Raw genomic sequence first — 15,751 nt, 5'->3', positions numbered from 1 at the left:
TTCAAACAATTTGTATGACTCAATACTTGGCGATTAAAAGAGTGGCTGAAAGTTTCTTGCCAGCCCACTCTACGCCCTTGACTTGCGAACTGATAGTAAATGTAAATTTACAATTAATTTAACTTCTTTTTGACGTTCATAAGTGTACATGTTTACCTATATGAATAAAGAAATTTTGAGTTTGAGTTAGTAACTTTTATATCAGACCTACACGTAAAACGTCGCGCCACTAGTTTTTTAAAAGTTAAATATGCTAGTTGTTGTTCTAATTTCTTTTCCACCTTGAGTAAGTTGTGGAAATCCGACGGGACGGTCTAGCCTGTTGTCAACAGTACAGATGATTCTTGAGCCGAAATACGTGTTCGTTACAACAACCCAACTTGTTGATCAAACAATTAACAAATGCCTTAATGAGCCAAATTTTTTTTAGAACTTTTGTAACAATAACGTTTGTTTCAGATCTATGGGTGGGCCTTATCAGTGTTTTGCCCGATCTAATACAACGGGTAACAATTTCGTGGTTCGGTGGCTCCATAGCGTGTAAATTAATGAAATACTTACAGGTAGGCTACTATAAGCTAATAATCATGCTTTATAGACTAGTAAGTAATTGGCCTATGACTGACTCTCTTTTCAGTTGAAAGCTTATGTCTGAGCGTCGTGGTCAGCAAGAAAATACCTGGAGCGGACTATCTGTTTCCACCGGATTCTATGCAGCGTCATTCTAATTACACTGGACAGTATTGAGTCTATCACTTGATCGCTTCTTCTGCGGTACCAACCATGATCAATTTGTCCAAGTTCTCATCGCGGCCGCGCATTGTATGGCTGAAATATGAGATAGTTCGTTGTCGTTGTACGGTAGACTGGCGAGTCCGCTACCTGACACGTAAATTTGACTTTATAAAGATGTGTTCGTTTACTCTAGGTTGGTGTTTTAAATCCGCCGAAATTTGAAGGGTGAAGGCCCCTAAGACGTATCTGTTTAGAAATACCTCCACTTGAAACTGGGTTCACAAAGACGTGGTGCGCGGCAGAAAGTGTCTTCTTCACTTCTTAAAGTGTTGTGGAAGCGCTGAAATGAAAAGGAAATTTTAATTTTTTGTCCCTAAAAGAAAATGATTACAATTGTAATTGACAATATATTGTTAAAACAAACAATTAAACTGAAACATTAAACGACGTCCATCCGTGCCAAGATATAAATTAAGTCACCATTGCTCTGTACTGAAATCTGCAATTGATTTATTTCATTGATTCGGCTGTTTGAGCAATGTATACCAATTTAATTGCCAAACTGTCTCTTATTATATTGGAAATGAATACAACTTATTACTTTTATTTGTCACCCGTTTGTTCTCTTTTAATATTGGAAATGAATATTACTTATTTTACTAAGGTATAATTCAGTAGCAAATGAATGTTGGAAATCTGTGCAATATTTTAGTTTTTTTTTAATCTTTCTTATTTTTAATATTAGTTTAATCTAATCGTTACATAGATTGATTCCCCCCAAAATTGCTAACATTTTATGTAACTTTTTTCCGGTATTGAGTGTATAAGTTTTTATAAATACCATTCTGTATATAGAGCAGTATTAGCCTAGGCTTCAGCGTGTGACGCCCATACATAAGCTCGTAGGTTCTAATCCTGGCTGTGCACAAATTCCTTTCTATGTGCGCTTTTAGCATTCGCTCGAACAGTAAACGAAAACATCGTGAGTAATACGGTTTACCTTAGACCCAAAAAGTCGACATGTGTCAGGCACAGAAGGCTGATCATCTATTTGCCTATTAGATTGACCAATGATCATGAAACAGATACGGAAATCTGAGGCCCATACCTAAAAAGAATAGTGCAACTGATTTATATATTTTTATTTATTTATAACAAAAGTTAAATGTAACTATTGTTTCAGGGTGTAGTAACGTATTCATCAACGTATGTACTGGTCGCGCTAAGCGTTGATCGATGTGATGCTATCACGCATCCCATGAACTTCACAGGAAGTTGTAAGTAATTTTTTGTAACATTTATGTTTACCATAATTGTCATATATTTTAGAAAATATAGGTTGTAACATATACTGTATGATATAGCATTATGTATGATGTGGTGAACTTCAATTAATAATTAAATAAGTACTCTGTATTAAGATTCATAAATTTATATTCTATAACATTAATTTTGAAAGTCAAGCGACACTACGTTATTTTAAAATATATTCTATGGTTGATATAATATTCTAAACTTTTGTTTAAATATATTTATATTTAAGATTATTCGTTGCAGTTTCTAATACTTTAATGTGGCAATGTATACTAAGAGAAACCAATCAGTAAGGAGATATTTCTAAGGCATTTGTTTTACCATTGAAAACCCTCTCAATATACAAATACATCTTAAAACATATGCCACATCGAAGTGATAAGACTTATAGAAGTTATATGTCCATTATAAAATATTGGCAACTTTAAAAAAAATTAAAGAACTTTATTGCTCATTACAAAAATATATTTTATTTACTTGAGAAACTTAATAATATGTATATACGAGCGAGAAACACGTCGCCATTAGCCGTCCCAATTTCAGCCTACTAGTTTCACTCTGACATGTATCTTTGTTGCACTTTTGAATTTGTCAAACGCGCTAATATTGCGAATGTTTGACGGTACTTCATTAAATAATTGCACACCCTCATACTCAATAGACTTCAAATAATTTGTACGCGGCTTCGGCAAGATAAGTAAACTCTCTCCCGCTCGACGAGTATTGCGTGTGTGTTTGATTTTTTTTAATGACTTATCAGTGACTTACTGTAGCTTACTACTATGGAGAGAGTTATTTAATTTTTTTAAATTAAGATAAAGATGCTAACAAAATATAAACATATAGTTGTTTAATCGTCATTTGATTTCTTGGTAGACTGTATTAGTTTATGTTAAAAAAACGTGTCTAAATAGTGCTTTTATTAATTTATTTTGTAGTGTTTGTTAGTTAGAAATTTTGAAAATTACACATACATGTGAATAATTTATTTTAAACTTTCACAGGGCGTCGTGCGAGAGCTTTGATTTGCGGCGCTTGGCTTCTTAGTTTTTTATTCTGTATACCAATGCTTATATTGTTCGACGAAGCTGACATACAAGGTAAACTTTACAATGTGTTTTTAATTGATAAGACTTGTGTGACACTCTGTGACGTATATTCGAATAACGGCAGCGGCTATGGTATTTTCTCTCTATGCTAATTAGTACTTGTTGCTATGGTCAACTAGTCAAACATCGTGAGGAAACTGGCTTATCTCAAACCTAAAATTGTATGACATATGACTGACACATAAATACAAACAGGTCATATTTGTCTATGAAATTAAAATGTTCAAACAAACAGGGCATAGACTTATTTAGGGTTGTTGCGTCATTAAGTTGTAATTATAGTAATTGTACAGTACGCTGTAATAAAATATTACATAGCTTTATAAAAAAATGTATTTTTATTATGTAATAGAAATTATGGCTGGACTAGGTATTTGTTGTCTGGACTAAAAACAATAGGTATTGCAATTTCAGTCAAAGAAAACATTTCTATATTTTCGAAAATAATTTAATTGAACCGGTTAGAATCCATATTTTGTGATATATATATCTAGGGAGGTGTATACATATTTTAGATTTATTTTGGTATATGTATTAAGTCCTTACATATGAAATTGGCGTTTTGTCAAATATCAAATATCTCTTATTTGTTTAAGAATTCCAAATTCACAGCTATGCAGCTCATATATTTGATTTTGATAGAAAAATTTATATCATTTTTTTTTATTGGTGACTCCCGTTTTTTACGAGTACGAGTTCCACCAGGGCATCAGTGCTACAGAAACGGCTCAGCTGAATATTATATATTAACGTGTATATCCTAAAGCAATTCCCTAAGTCGAATTGGATCGACTGCTTCGTTCCTTTAAGAAAAGAGCGTAACAATTCTAAAATAGCTGACAACGCACTTGCAAGCCCTCTGGCAATGTGAGTATCTATCAGTGACGATATAACTTAGCATCAGGTGAGCCTCCCGTCAGTTTGTCCCCTTTTTATATTAAAAAAAAGACAGTATGGCAACTTTGCTTTAAAATTAATATAAGAAAAAGGTTTATGTTGAACAATGACAGTCCAACACAGCGTTTATGGCTTAACCTTTTCTTCTGAGAGATACAAATAAAAATGATATTCAGATGAACAGATATCTAAATATCCGTGGGTAATATTCTAGTTTACAGTTGATTGAATAACGTCTATTATTACTGAATATTTTTCCTAATATCAAAGGATTTTTTGCATGTTCGTTCGTGTTGAAATTCGGTATTGATAATCCCTCTGAAGTATCGTATGAATAAAAATATATTATTATGGGTTACGGAAAGTTTTAATTATCCACTTTTATCAATTATTTAGCCTAACATAAGTGTAAAAGTTACTTCAACTAACGCGCTACATCTCATGGTATTGGTCTCAGATTTCAGTATCTGAACTGATCATTTACACCTCTTCTTGCCTGTGTCTTAACGCACTAATTGCCTCCCATTTTCTTTCTCCATTTGCATGTATTAATAGTTGAATCCACCCATACTGAGGTTCAGACAAACGAACGATAGTTATTTTCCTAGACACTAGGATAGTTTCTGGTTCAAAGATATCTACTTAAAGAAGTCATTTAGTGAGAAAAAATTAATTTAAGGTAGGTTAGTTGTGTAGATCATGTTATTTTATTAGTAAATAAGCTATTTAAAATAAAAATATAAGTTGCTCAAAAATTAAAACATAAACTATGTCTCCCGGCTGTTTTCTTTCTGTGTGCGCATTTAACATAAGCTCGATGAGTGACCCAAAAAGTTGACGTCTTGTGTCAGGCACAGGTTGGTCACCTACTTGACTATTCGATTGACAAATTATAATGAAACAGATACAGAAATCTGAAGCCCAGACCTAAAAAGGTAGTAGCGCCATTGATTTATTTATTTTTTAATATTTTGTAGTAGCGCAAGTTTTTTTTTATGTAATAGGAGACAAACGGGCAGGAGGCTCATCTGATGTCAAGTGATACCGCTATAGACACTCACCTTGCCAGAAGGCTCGCAAGTGCGATGCCGGCCTTTCAATAAGTGCAAATGCATAAATGACATAACGTTGTTACAATGTTGGATTGTAATTATTTCTGAAGCGCTTGATCACAGATATAAATTAATTTAATGTAATAAAATAAAATGTGTGAGTATTCTAGAAGTGAAACTTCTTTATGACCTTATTTTTCAGAAAATGATCTACTGTATGCAACTTTAAAGAAATTCGTTAAATAAAGTTAAATTAGATAAAGTTTAACAAAAGGCTTTTATTATCATAGACACAAATAATACAATTGTTCCATATTAGCTTATTACTACTAAGATTATTACAGAATTTCATTAATTGTAATAGAATTAATACTATCATTGTTATCGTTATTATATTTTTCTTATTAATGGCTTTGAATCTCTTCCAATCAATCTTGGTAAGGACAAGAAAAAGGTGGCGCGAAACTGAAAAAATGTGACGCGTAACGGAATAATGTGTCGATAACTTTTTTCCACCTGAAAAATTACGCTAGCGGAATTGGATTTCGAATCTACAGAGAACTTAATACGTATTTTGGCATTATTCTGATAATCTGGTGCCGTAAAGTAACACAGACACAGCGCACGCTTAAACCAACTCTTAGCTGCGCACTCAAATACATGCGCAAACACCCCCATTCACACATACTTAATGTCTTAAGACTGGTGTTTGATTAGTTGTAATACTAAACCTACTTATTCTAAAGCTATTTTAAACATATACTAGTGACTAATTATTATCTAGTTACCCAGACAGCGATATATCAATTTTGTTCACAACCTATTAGTCATGAATTAAGTTTTTATGATTTTTATTATTATTTGGAAAAGTTATAAAATTACTCAATAAATACATTTATAAAGTACATACAGTGTTGGCCTAGTGGGTTCAGCGTGCGGCTCTCAACCCCTAGGTCGTAGGGTCGATCCCCGGCTGTGCTGAATGGACTTTCTATATGCGCATTTATCATTCGCTCTAACAGTGAAGGAAAACATCGCGAGGAAAACGGCTTGCAACCCAAAAAGTCATCGGCGTGTATCAGGCACAGAAGGCTGATCACTTACTTGCCTATTATATTAACAAATGATTATGAAACAGATTCAGAAATCTGAGGCCAAGAGCTAAACAAGTTGTATCGCCATTGATTTTCTTTTAAATACATTTATAGCAGTGATCATTACTGCTTGTACTACCATTGCTGCGTGTTGGCCTAGTGGCTAGTTCAGTGTAGCATTTATATGCTCAATTTATAGGCTGTGTACCAAGTTTTCCTGCTATATTATGACATCATTATGACATCAAGAGCCAAGACAAAACGTAGCGCTATATTTTTTTCTAATTACCTTTTAACATCAGCTTAAATCGTAATGGTATTCTAAATAGATTCAAATAATTTACACGCAATTTGGACGTTAATGTCTGGAAGCTAAAAGTTTGAGTGAAAACACGTTGTTGACTTTTTGCATGAGTCTTCCTCAATTAAAAATCATACTTCAAGAACTACATACATAACGTTATGCAGACATATATCATCTACGAGGTATTGTTATACCCAAATGTACCCCTTTTATTGAAATTTATCACCAAACCCAACATAGAATGGAACTTCAGTATTTCTCAGTTAAGCCACGTAAGGCCTAATGATTTTCACATGTTACATAACTAAATGCTATTAAAATTAATGTGTCATACTTGAATTTATGTTCTTTCTTCTGAATAAATTCATTAGAGAGAATTCCAAATTCCTTTACATGAATTACAATCTAGCCTATTCAATATTTATTTTATTAAAGAAACATTATGTTGACTTAATTTTCTACAATACTAATTAATAGCTTAAAATAAGGGAATGTTCATTATCAGTCTTAGTGTTCTGTAATATTTATGTGTTTATGCACTACGTTTATGTGTTCCAGATACCGCACTCGCACTTTTAGTCACTGCAGTAGGTTTATTAACTCAAAAGGTTTAGTTCTATTTAGGCGTCTTATTCCTGTCGTGTCAAGAATTTGCATTGCCTTAGATCTAAGAGATTAAAAAACCAACCGGTCTTTCTTATTAATAAAAATATTCTGAAGTAGAACAACAATTGTAAACATCATGAGAGCAGTCTCAGGAGCAGTCAATGCAGGTTTTGCAAGTCGAATTACGTATATACTCCAATAATTCTATATTACATTTAATTAACTGAAATTGACTCAGAACAAAAGTGAATTAGAGCCATATTCTTATTTTTTAGTTATTACACTATAATACATAGAACACAAATTATGGTGACGTAAGTGCAATTATTATTGAGGGTCTTAAAACCAACAAATTCTACATATGTTTTAAGTAATTAAACATTACGTACATTACGTTGTCTACGCACAACGTACCTAGAGTCTAAGTGCAGAAACTGATCCACAAACAAATACATTAAGTTGAAAGACGTAGAAGAGCGTACGCACTTTGTAACCTGTCCTAGGCTTCGAAGTGTGTCTGGTGTCTAGCACGTACGTACATACTGGTTGCAGTATTAAATGTATCTCGAAGTTTATTTTAATAAATGAAAATTTTTGAAGTGAAACTTATTTTTCGGCGTTGGAAAAAAAATTACCATATTACATATACCATACCATATTATATTTTTCGGTAGTGCGTCACATTTTTCGGTTATATATAACGACAATAATGATAGTAAAAATTATATTACACTTTATGAACTTCTGTAATAATCTTAGTAGTAATAAGGTAAAATGAAATAATTGTATTATTTATTATTATTCATGTCTATGATAATAAAATCCTTTTGTTAAACTGTATCTAATTTATCTTTATTTAACCAATTTCTGTATACTTGCACATAATAGATCATGTTTCAAAAAATAAGGTCATAAGGAAGTTTCACTTCTTAGTTTACGCACACATTTTTATATTAAATTCAAATTTCATACTTTAATTGTCATTCATGTATCAATCGAAATTGTAACAAAAACATCCGTCAAATAGACTTTTTATAGAAGGAACAATAAATTTGTATGTTATAATGGTAATTTTTAATACAAAAAGAAATATTTCTTTAAGTTTGCCATTATTTATAAAACGGTTCTTTCAGGCACGCTACAATGTTGGTCCGGCATCAACCAAACACAATGGCGGATATGGATGACAAGTGTCTTCCTGTCACTGTTTGTTGCGCCGGCGCTAATAATATCGGCGTGTTACGGCGTTATCGTTGTTACGATACGACAAAAAAGTCGTCGTGTGCTTGGTAAAAGAACTGCTACACGCCAATGTAAGTAATACATATTTTTTTTACACTTCGTTATTTAAACAAACATATAAAAATAAGTGACATAAATTATTAGCGAGTTGCCTTTCAACAAGCGATTTCTTCCAGGCAACCTTATTATGGAAATAGAAAATAAGACACCTACTGAGGGTAGAGTACAAGAAGTACATAAACAAATAAACATAAATTACATGTAACACTAGAAATTAATTAGGTTAACGAAACCAAATTCTAAAATAATAATAATATTAATAAGAATGTAAAATACAATTTTTTGATCCGGACAGAAGAACAATTTTTTTTTACGCCGGGAACTATAATTACTAGAAGCTATTATTGCAAATGTATCACTATGTCACGGAGACGAATGAATATATAGTGTAATAAGAAAAGGTTTTTTACAAAGATGAAATATTGCTCTCTTTTCTTATTATAATATTCTTAATACAAATACAAATTATGGGATTTTTTATAGAACAGGGGTTAAACTAGCAGGAGGCTTGAAGTTAAGTAATACCGCCGCCCATAGACACTTTCATTGCCAGAGGGCTCGTGAATGTGTTGCCAGCCTATTAAGATTGGTATGCTCTTTTCTTGAAGAACTCTAAGTTGAATTGTTTCCGAAATACAGCTGGATGGATCTACATAGTGCCTTAAACTGCCTTAAGAAATGTGGATATCGTGCTTCGATACGTGATGAACACTGCCTTTATGACATCACCACTCCACATGAAAAATCTCCAAGACAATAGAATGCCTTAGATGATTATGCGTAGCTGCTTTACAAGCAAAAAAATTGGCGTCTTGGAGCTCGCACTAGTGACCCAGTGCCTTTCTAGCGACGGGCTGATTATCATAACAGACCTATGTTATGATTATAAGCCCTAAGATGCTAACTAATTGTGATTTAAAGAAAACATAACTAAAAGATAATTTGTTAAAATCTAGTAGAATATTACAAACACCAACTTCGTAGCAATAAATGTCGTTGGTAAATATTGAACCATTTCAACAGAATCTAATCATCACATAGTTATCTTTCAACGAATTGTAACAGTTTCTTGATCATTGCTTGAAACGCCTACATGAAGTATGAAGAAAGAAAAAAAATCCCCAATAAAGTTTTTTATTTCTATTCTCTGCTCATATTCTTTATTTATAAATTCAGGCCCTACATGGTTTAGAAGATACGGTACTTCTTCTACCACCTGATCCTTTTAATCCACTTTTAGTATTTTCTTTGGTTAAAAGATCTATATAAATTATTTTTGTGTTTATGCGGTTATAAAAAGTTATAAATATAAATGCAATAGCATATAGTACAAATGCCGATGAAAAACTTTGATACTGTATCTTTCGGTAAATTAAGGCAAAAACGATCTCTGATTTAATGGTAATGTGAGAAGATTGTTCATTGTAATGTCTTGGCTAAACAGTTTGTCTATTCTATTTTTAGTGGCTACAAGTTCTTTTGTCATTGAACATCTTGTATCTTATGTGGGTCTGAGGTTTTTTTTTAATAATTTTTGCTTTTATTGCCGCGTAGGTAAAGTTTTCAATATTCTTTTACTAACTACTATTTTTTTAATAATTTTTAATACTAATACTTTATGGTTTTCTCACAGTATGAGTGTTAAACGTCCCAGATAAATGAATTGCTCCACATCTGAATTTTGAACAGCGTAAACGAGCCACACGTGCGCTCCTAAGCTACTAACAGCTACATAGTGGTCTGTCCTGGCTTCGCACGGCTAGACTTGACAATTTGTACATAAATCTCTATTAAAGGCCCAGTTACTTTTTATTTCAGCATACTATTTGACAGAAAGACAAATGAGCACTAAGCATTAAAAGTATATTAAGAATGATTTAGTTCGTTTTAATAATTATGTATGCTGTTAGGCTCTAAACTTAATATCTATGAATATTTAGATTTTAAGACCCCATAGAACCGAAAATACGACCCTCCTCCGAAACGACTTTTACAATTTTTATTAAAAATGGTGTATAAAAATATTTTGTATTTTTATAACATTTTTTTTTTTGTAATATATCAATATTGGTAGTAGCAAAACATTGGGTCAGCTTGTAGGTATAATAATATTTGTACTCTTAAACGGAAAATCTAATTTAAAATTAAATTTAAAGGTATCAAAGTCTTATGATTTCATATTCGTTCACATATTTATTATATGGATTCGTTTTGTATTTGTTTAGGCAAGAATATCGTGTTTCGTAATTGAAAATGTTCACAGCAAATGTTTATGTAAAAATGTTGAAAATTTCTATTACCCTTTGTTTGAACATTTGTTGTTTTCTTCAAGCCACAGGTTACATTCAGCTCTATTAAAATATATTTCATCAATCAATTAAATTTCAATTTCTTTATACAAAAATTTATAGTGATACATAACCAGTGTACATTATTTCCTAGACTGTAAACAAACTTATAAACATAACACGTTTTTAAACCGTTCTGCCTTTTTAAAACTTAAACAGATAAAGTTAGTTAAGCTAAAGTTATATTATTTCGAAAGGTTTACTAAAATTGAACTACCTGGGACCTATGCAAATATTTAGTTTAGATTTGCATTTTTGACATACCTAGTTTAAAGATGGAGCATAATAGCCTAAAAGCCAATATTTAGGATAAAAAGAAACTATTTAGTTATTATGACTAAAAATAAATGGGGTAGCACTGAAAACAAAAGAGTAGACGGCAAGTAATGACAGTAGGAACAGTCACCCGCTAAGGCTTGCGATAACGGTCAAGCGGCGCACGCGCATTCCAGTTCTATATCTCTAGATAATAAATATTCCATTATTGGCAAGTTTAATACTACTACTAATACTAACTAATTTCTATAAAATATTAATATGTTATTTCAAACAGGCGTATTTTTTATTCCACTCAAGTTAGACTCAGGGTTTCTATCGACTTTGTTCAAGTCGTATATTATTGCCACGTCGTTCTATGCTACTCAACCACAAATATTTTTCGTCCGCAATCGAATGCGTCCTCCAAACACATTCTCCATGTTAAGCATCGGCAAGCACTGAACGATGAAGGTAAGTATGATATTTAAAAAGCATTTCATTTATAGCATATATACGTCTTTATAAATTGCTTATATATTCATTCAAAGTCAAAAATCATTTATTCATATAGGTTACACGATTTACACTTATGAAGAAATATACATTAAATGCTTCTAATTTTACATTTACGGGATTGAAAAACTGACAATTAACTCTCCACCACTCTTTTTAATCGCCAAGTTTTTTTTTGTATTATATAACGTTTGTAACGAGCTGCAACCATTACACCATGTTTCACATGACATCTTAAGTAATGAATGAATTAAAAACAAAGATTTATCTCAGATTGTCAAAGATCCTCTATCATCAGGAGGCATGGTGAAATACGAGCACGAACTTACATTCTCGTGGGAACAACATGCAAATACATAGTCGAAATAATTAATATCACCAACATTAATAATAAAATATTTTATACATAATTTCGAATGAACGTTTCATCATAATTCAACGTGATAATAAAACTCCTATGAATACTCTACGTGATTACGAAATGAATTCGTAATAAGAATCAAAAAATTTTAAAGGAAAAATATCTTTTTCCTTACCAATCATCTTATTGAATTCCTTTACTCTCAAAGGATTTTATTACCAATATCTGTCATGTGACGGGATTGAATTTCAATAGGCTTCGGTTATGATATCTTATTACAATTGTACATTTTTTAAATGTATAATATACACTTTACAATATATGAAATAAAAATCGCGTAAGAAATATATATCAAACAATGATTTTTAGATAGATAAAATATAATATTACTTACAGATACTTTTAATTTAAATACATTTATATTTCTATATATTATCTGTGTGCCCCTTTTTTGGCAAAAGCCTCCTCAGAATACTGGAATTTCTGTTTGCACTGTACCACTGTGTGCCACTGTGTGTTTTCGTAACCTAGTATACCTTCTGAATTGACTTATCTTTTCCGTTTATTGTACCTCGGTAAAATATTTGCTTCTGCTTGTCTGCTCCAATTTTCTGTTCATCTTACCCTCGTCTGTTCTTTCACTTGTGATATAAACAATTATAGAATACAACAAACCTTAGGTTTTTTTATCCACTGTACTTATTGTACCCACTGAAATGTTTAAAGTATATTTACAACAAACAAATGTTGTAACAGTAACTTCCTAAGGTACTCTTCTCTGCTCTATATATTTACTCTTGTAGAGAGCAGTGTTGGCCAAGAGGCTTGACGTCGTGCGTTCGATTCACGGCTTGCACTGTGCACCAAAAGATTTTCCTTCTCTGAGCGCTTCTAACACTCACTCATACTAGTATGGTGAAGAAAGACAGCAAGAGGAAACCAACGTAACAACAGTGACAATATACTGCTAGAAGCCTATTCATAAAAAAAATATCGAGGAACAGATACAGAAATCTGAGACCACGGATTGTGGCGTTTATAATTTTTTAGTATATATTAAAGCAATATTATTTGTGGTAATAAAATATATATTTCAGATAGCGATGATCTGGACAGCAGACGTGCGAGCAGTCGCGGCATCATCCCAAAAGCCAAGATCAAAACCGTTAAAATGACGTTCGTTATAGTTTTTGGTAAGTGTTTCATTTGATACTTATTCTATGTCTGTATTATAAAATATATCTTTGTCAAGAGATCGGTCCACCGACTGAAAATAAAAATTTCGCCATTAATCGAAACTAAATTGCGTTAAGCGCGCCGCCAAGACCTTAGTAATAATTTTAGAAGTACTTCACAATTTTCACGCGTTCATAAAATGTTTTAACATTCATTAACACTAAAATATATTTTAATATTATATTTGCGTGCGTAAGGTTACGTGTTGATTTTTTAATTGTACAACAAAAGTCTAAGCTGGTTAGTTAGAAATGAGATTACTCGATTAGATTTCAGTTTCTCAGTCAAACATTGGATTAAAGTTTGTGTTATTAATATTTATCGCATATACTATAATATTGTGTATTATTGAAGTTTATTAGCAGTTTATTAAAGTGGTATAGTCATCATTGTCTTCATGTATTACCAAGTCTCTGTGAACAAAACTTAATTTAAAGCATACCAATACCTTTGTGACGTGATCATATGACTTTAAAAGAAGACAAATCCGACGCACGGTCCATTTCTGTTTTCAATTTGTGAACAACTATAACTAATTTTACCAAGTGAAATCAAAAGTCAAATTCATCACACTAAAAGCATTCATCAATGTTAAAGAAATTCTGACCAATATAAATGGAAAATTAATAAGCGTCTAGAAAGTTGACGAGAAAAACAAAATCATGTAAACGTCAAATAACTCCCCACTATTTGTATTCGCTTCATTTTCTCAAAGGGCCCTTTGTGTAGATTTATTGATAGTCAACTTATATACGACCCCACCGTTCTGAATCCGCTGACATCAATTATTCGTTATTATATTTTGTTTTTATTGTACAGACATGATGCCACAGAAATTGTTTATTTTGTGTATTGATAAAGTCACATACCTGTGGTTGTGCTTTGAAGCCCTTGTGCATCAATGACACATCTATGTACTTAGCTCCTACATGGTGATGGATATAACTGTCAGAAAATTTGTGTGTCTTAGGTTTATTAACGTCTCAGACACAGACTGTAAAAAACGATTAATAAAACGTTTCCGCCCCATGCCCCAGGGCTTACTGGATAGTATGGTTTCTAATAAAAGTTGTAGATGTACTCATACAATAGGACAGTTTGTAACATATAATTGTTTTTTATAATATGTTTTATTTCAATTAAAATTTACTGTTATCAGCTAAACCAATAAAGCTTTACATTATATTGTTCATTTAATTTAAATAATTCAACATGTTAACAGTTGTATACAACTGTCTAAATGTCAAACTGATTACATAAGGTAATGTAAATAATTAAAATTTATTTGAAAATACTCAAAATGTGTTGTTCTCACCATGTACAACTCTCTCAACTAACCATTTTTATTCTTCTATTGAAAGTCAAGCCTTTTTATCTATAATAACGACAACATAACGCCATAACCTAAACACGCAAACCTTTCTTGCAAATAATAAAAATCTCAAAAACGTTAAAGTCAAAGTCACTATCGCAGTGCCAAAAACAATTTTTCAGTTTAGACGCTTAAACTTTTATCCATTATACGATATCTTAATCGCTTGACAAAATAATATTATCGCCTATTTTGAAAACTTATAAAAGCTATGAAAATAAACATGAAAAGCTACAGCACAGCCATAAAGCCTTTACGATCGCTTCCATTATGTCTAAGTGGACAAAATTGTTATTCTTACGGTTTTACTATGAAACACGTCAAATTAATTAAGCCATAAAATTTATTGATTCTTAAGAAATGGTCTCTTTAGTTGTATTTGGCACTTAATACGATATTTGGTTAATGCCTGTTCATATAGAACTTATATATCACCATAATTTTGTGATACAACCAAAACATACAGAAAAGTATGTATTTTGACGCCGTCAACACGCATTTGTACTAAACACGTTAGTAAATATATGTATATGTTCTAATAATTGTTTTAATACAGTGATGAAAATGAAAATTATAATTGTAATTAACTAATTTACACAAAAAATGTATCTTCTAGACTAAAACATAACTTTTTTTCTCCAATCTCATATACATAGTTACACTTACGTTTAACATTTTGCCTCTGGTTATAAAGGAGATGATGCGTTATGCTTAATTGTAATTGATGAATCGGAATGAATATTGAACGAACGCTGTTAACAATTAATGTTAATTCTAACGCCTAAGTCCGAAACTTTAAGCAACAAATGCAGCAATATACATAATACATAGCAATAAATGGATACACTTAAAAATCTTTTATGTAAGTGTCTTTGGTGTAAACTAGACATTATATTTTAAACTTACAGGCAGTCACTTAAATCTTAATCTCATTTAATTCAATATAATATATTGAACCCTTTTATGTCCTCAAAACGTCTAAGTGTGCCTGAAGTCACTATACTCACGTACTGACATAACGTTGGGTGTACCGCGAAAGAATCTTATAAATTCACAATTTCAATCGTGACTCGACTTTTCATTTATCCCTTGAATACTTTTCTTTTAAATGATAAAAATATTATACAATGTAGTGAATAAAAAATTTGATCTAAAACATCTTGGTTTTTTAAGAGTAGAAATTTTAATGCTTTCAATGTCATCTGTTTTTACATTTGAATTTGTTTTTATTTTCTATAATATGTGTATAT

General features: G+C 31.6%; 1 protein-coding gene across 1 annotated transcript in view; it reads left to right on the top strand.

Annotated features, from left to right (window-relative positions):
* Positions 1–15,751, top strand: part of LOC123711830 (cardioacceleratory peptide receptor-like) — a 53,407-nt gene that overhangs the window by 32,358 nt on the left and 5,298 nt on the right. Inside the window, exons 4-8 of the mRNA XM_045664657.1 lie at positions 460–563; positions 1,919–2,012; positions 3,054–3,149; positions 8,245–8,424; positions 12,991–13,086. Coding sequence (XP_045520613.1) covers positions 460–563; positions 1,919–2,012; positions 3,054–3,149; positions 8,245–8,424; positions 12,991–13,086 — 570 coding nt within the window. The remainder of the gene's footprint in view (positions 1–459; positions 564–1,918; positions 2,013–3,053; positions 3,150–8,244; positions 8,425–12,990; positions 13,087–15,751) is intronic.

Source organism: Pieris brassicae, chromosome 7, assembly GCF_905147105.1.
Source record: "Pieris brassicae chromosome 7, ilPieBrab1.1, whole genome shotgun sequence".
Classification (NCBI taxonomy): Eukaryota; Metazoa; Arthropoda; class Insecta; order Lepidoptera; family Pieridae; genus Pieris; species Pieris brassicae.
The sequence above is the reverse complement of the archived record's forward strand: the minus strand, read 5'-3'. Positions and strand labels throughout refer to the sequence as shown.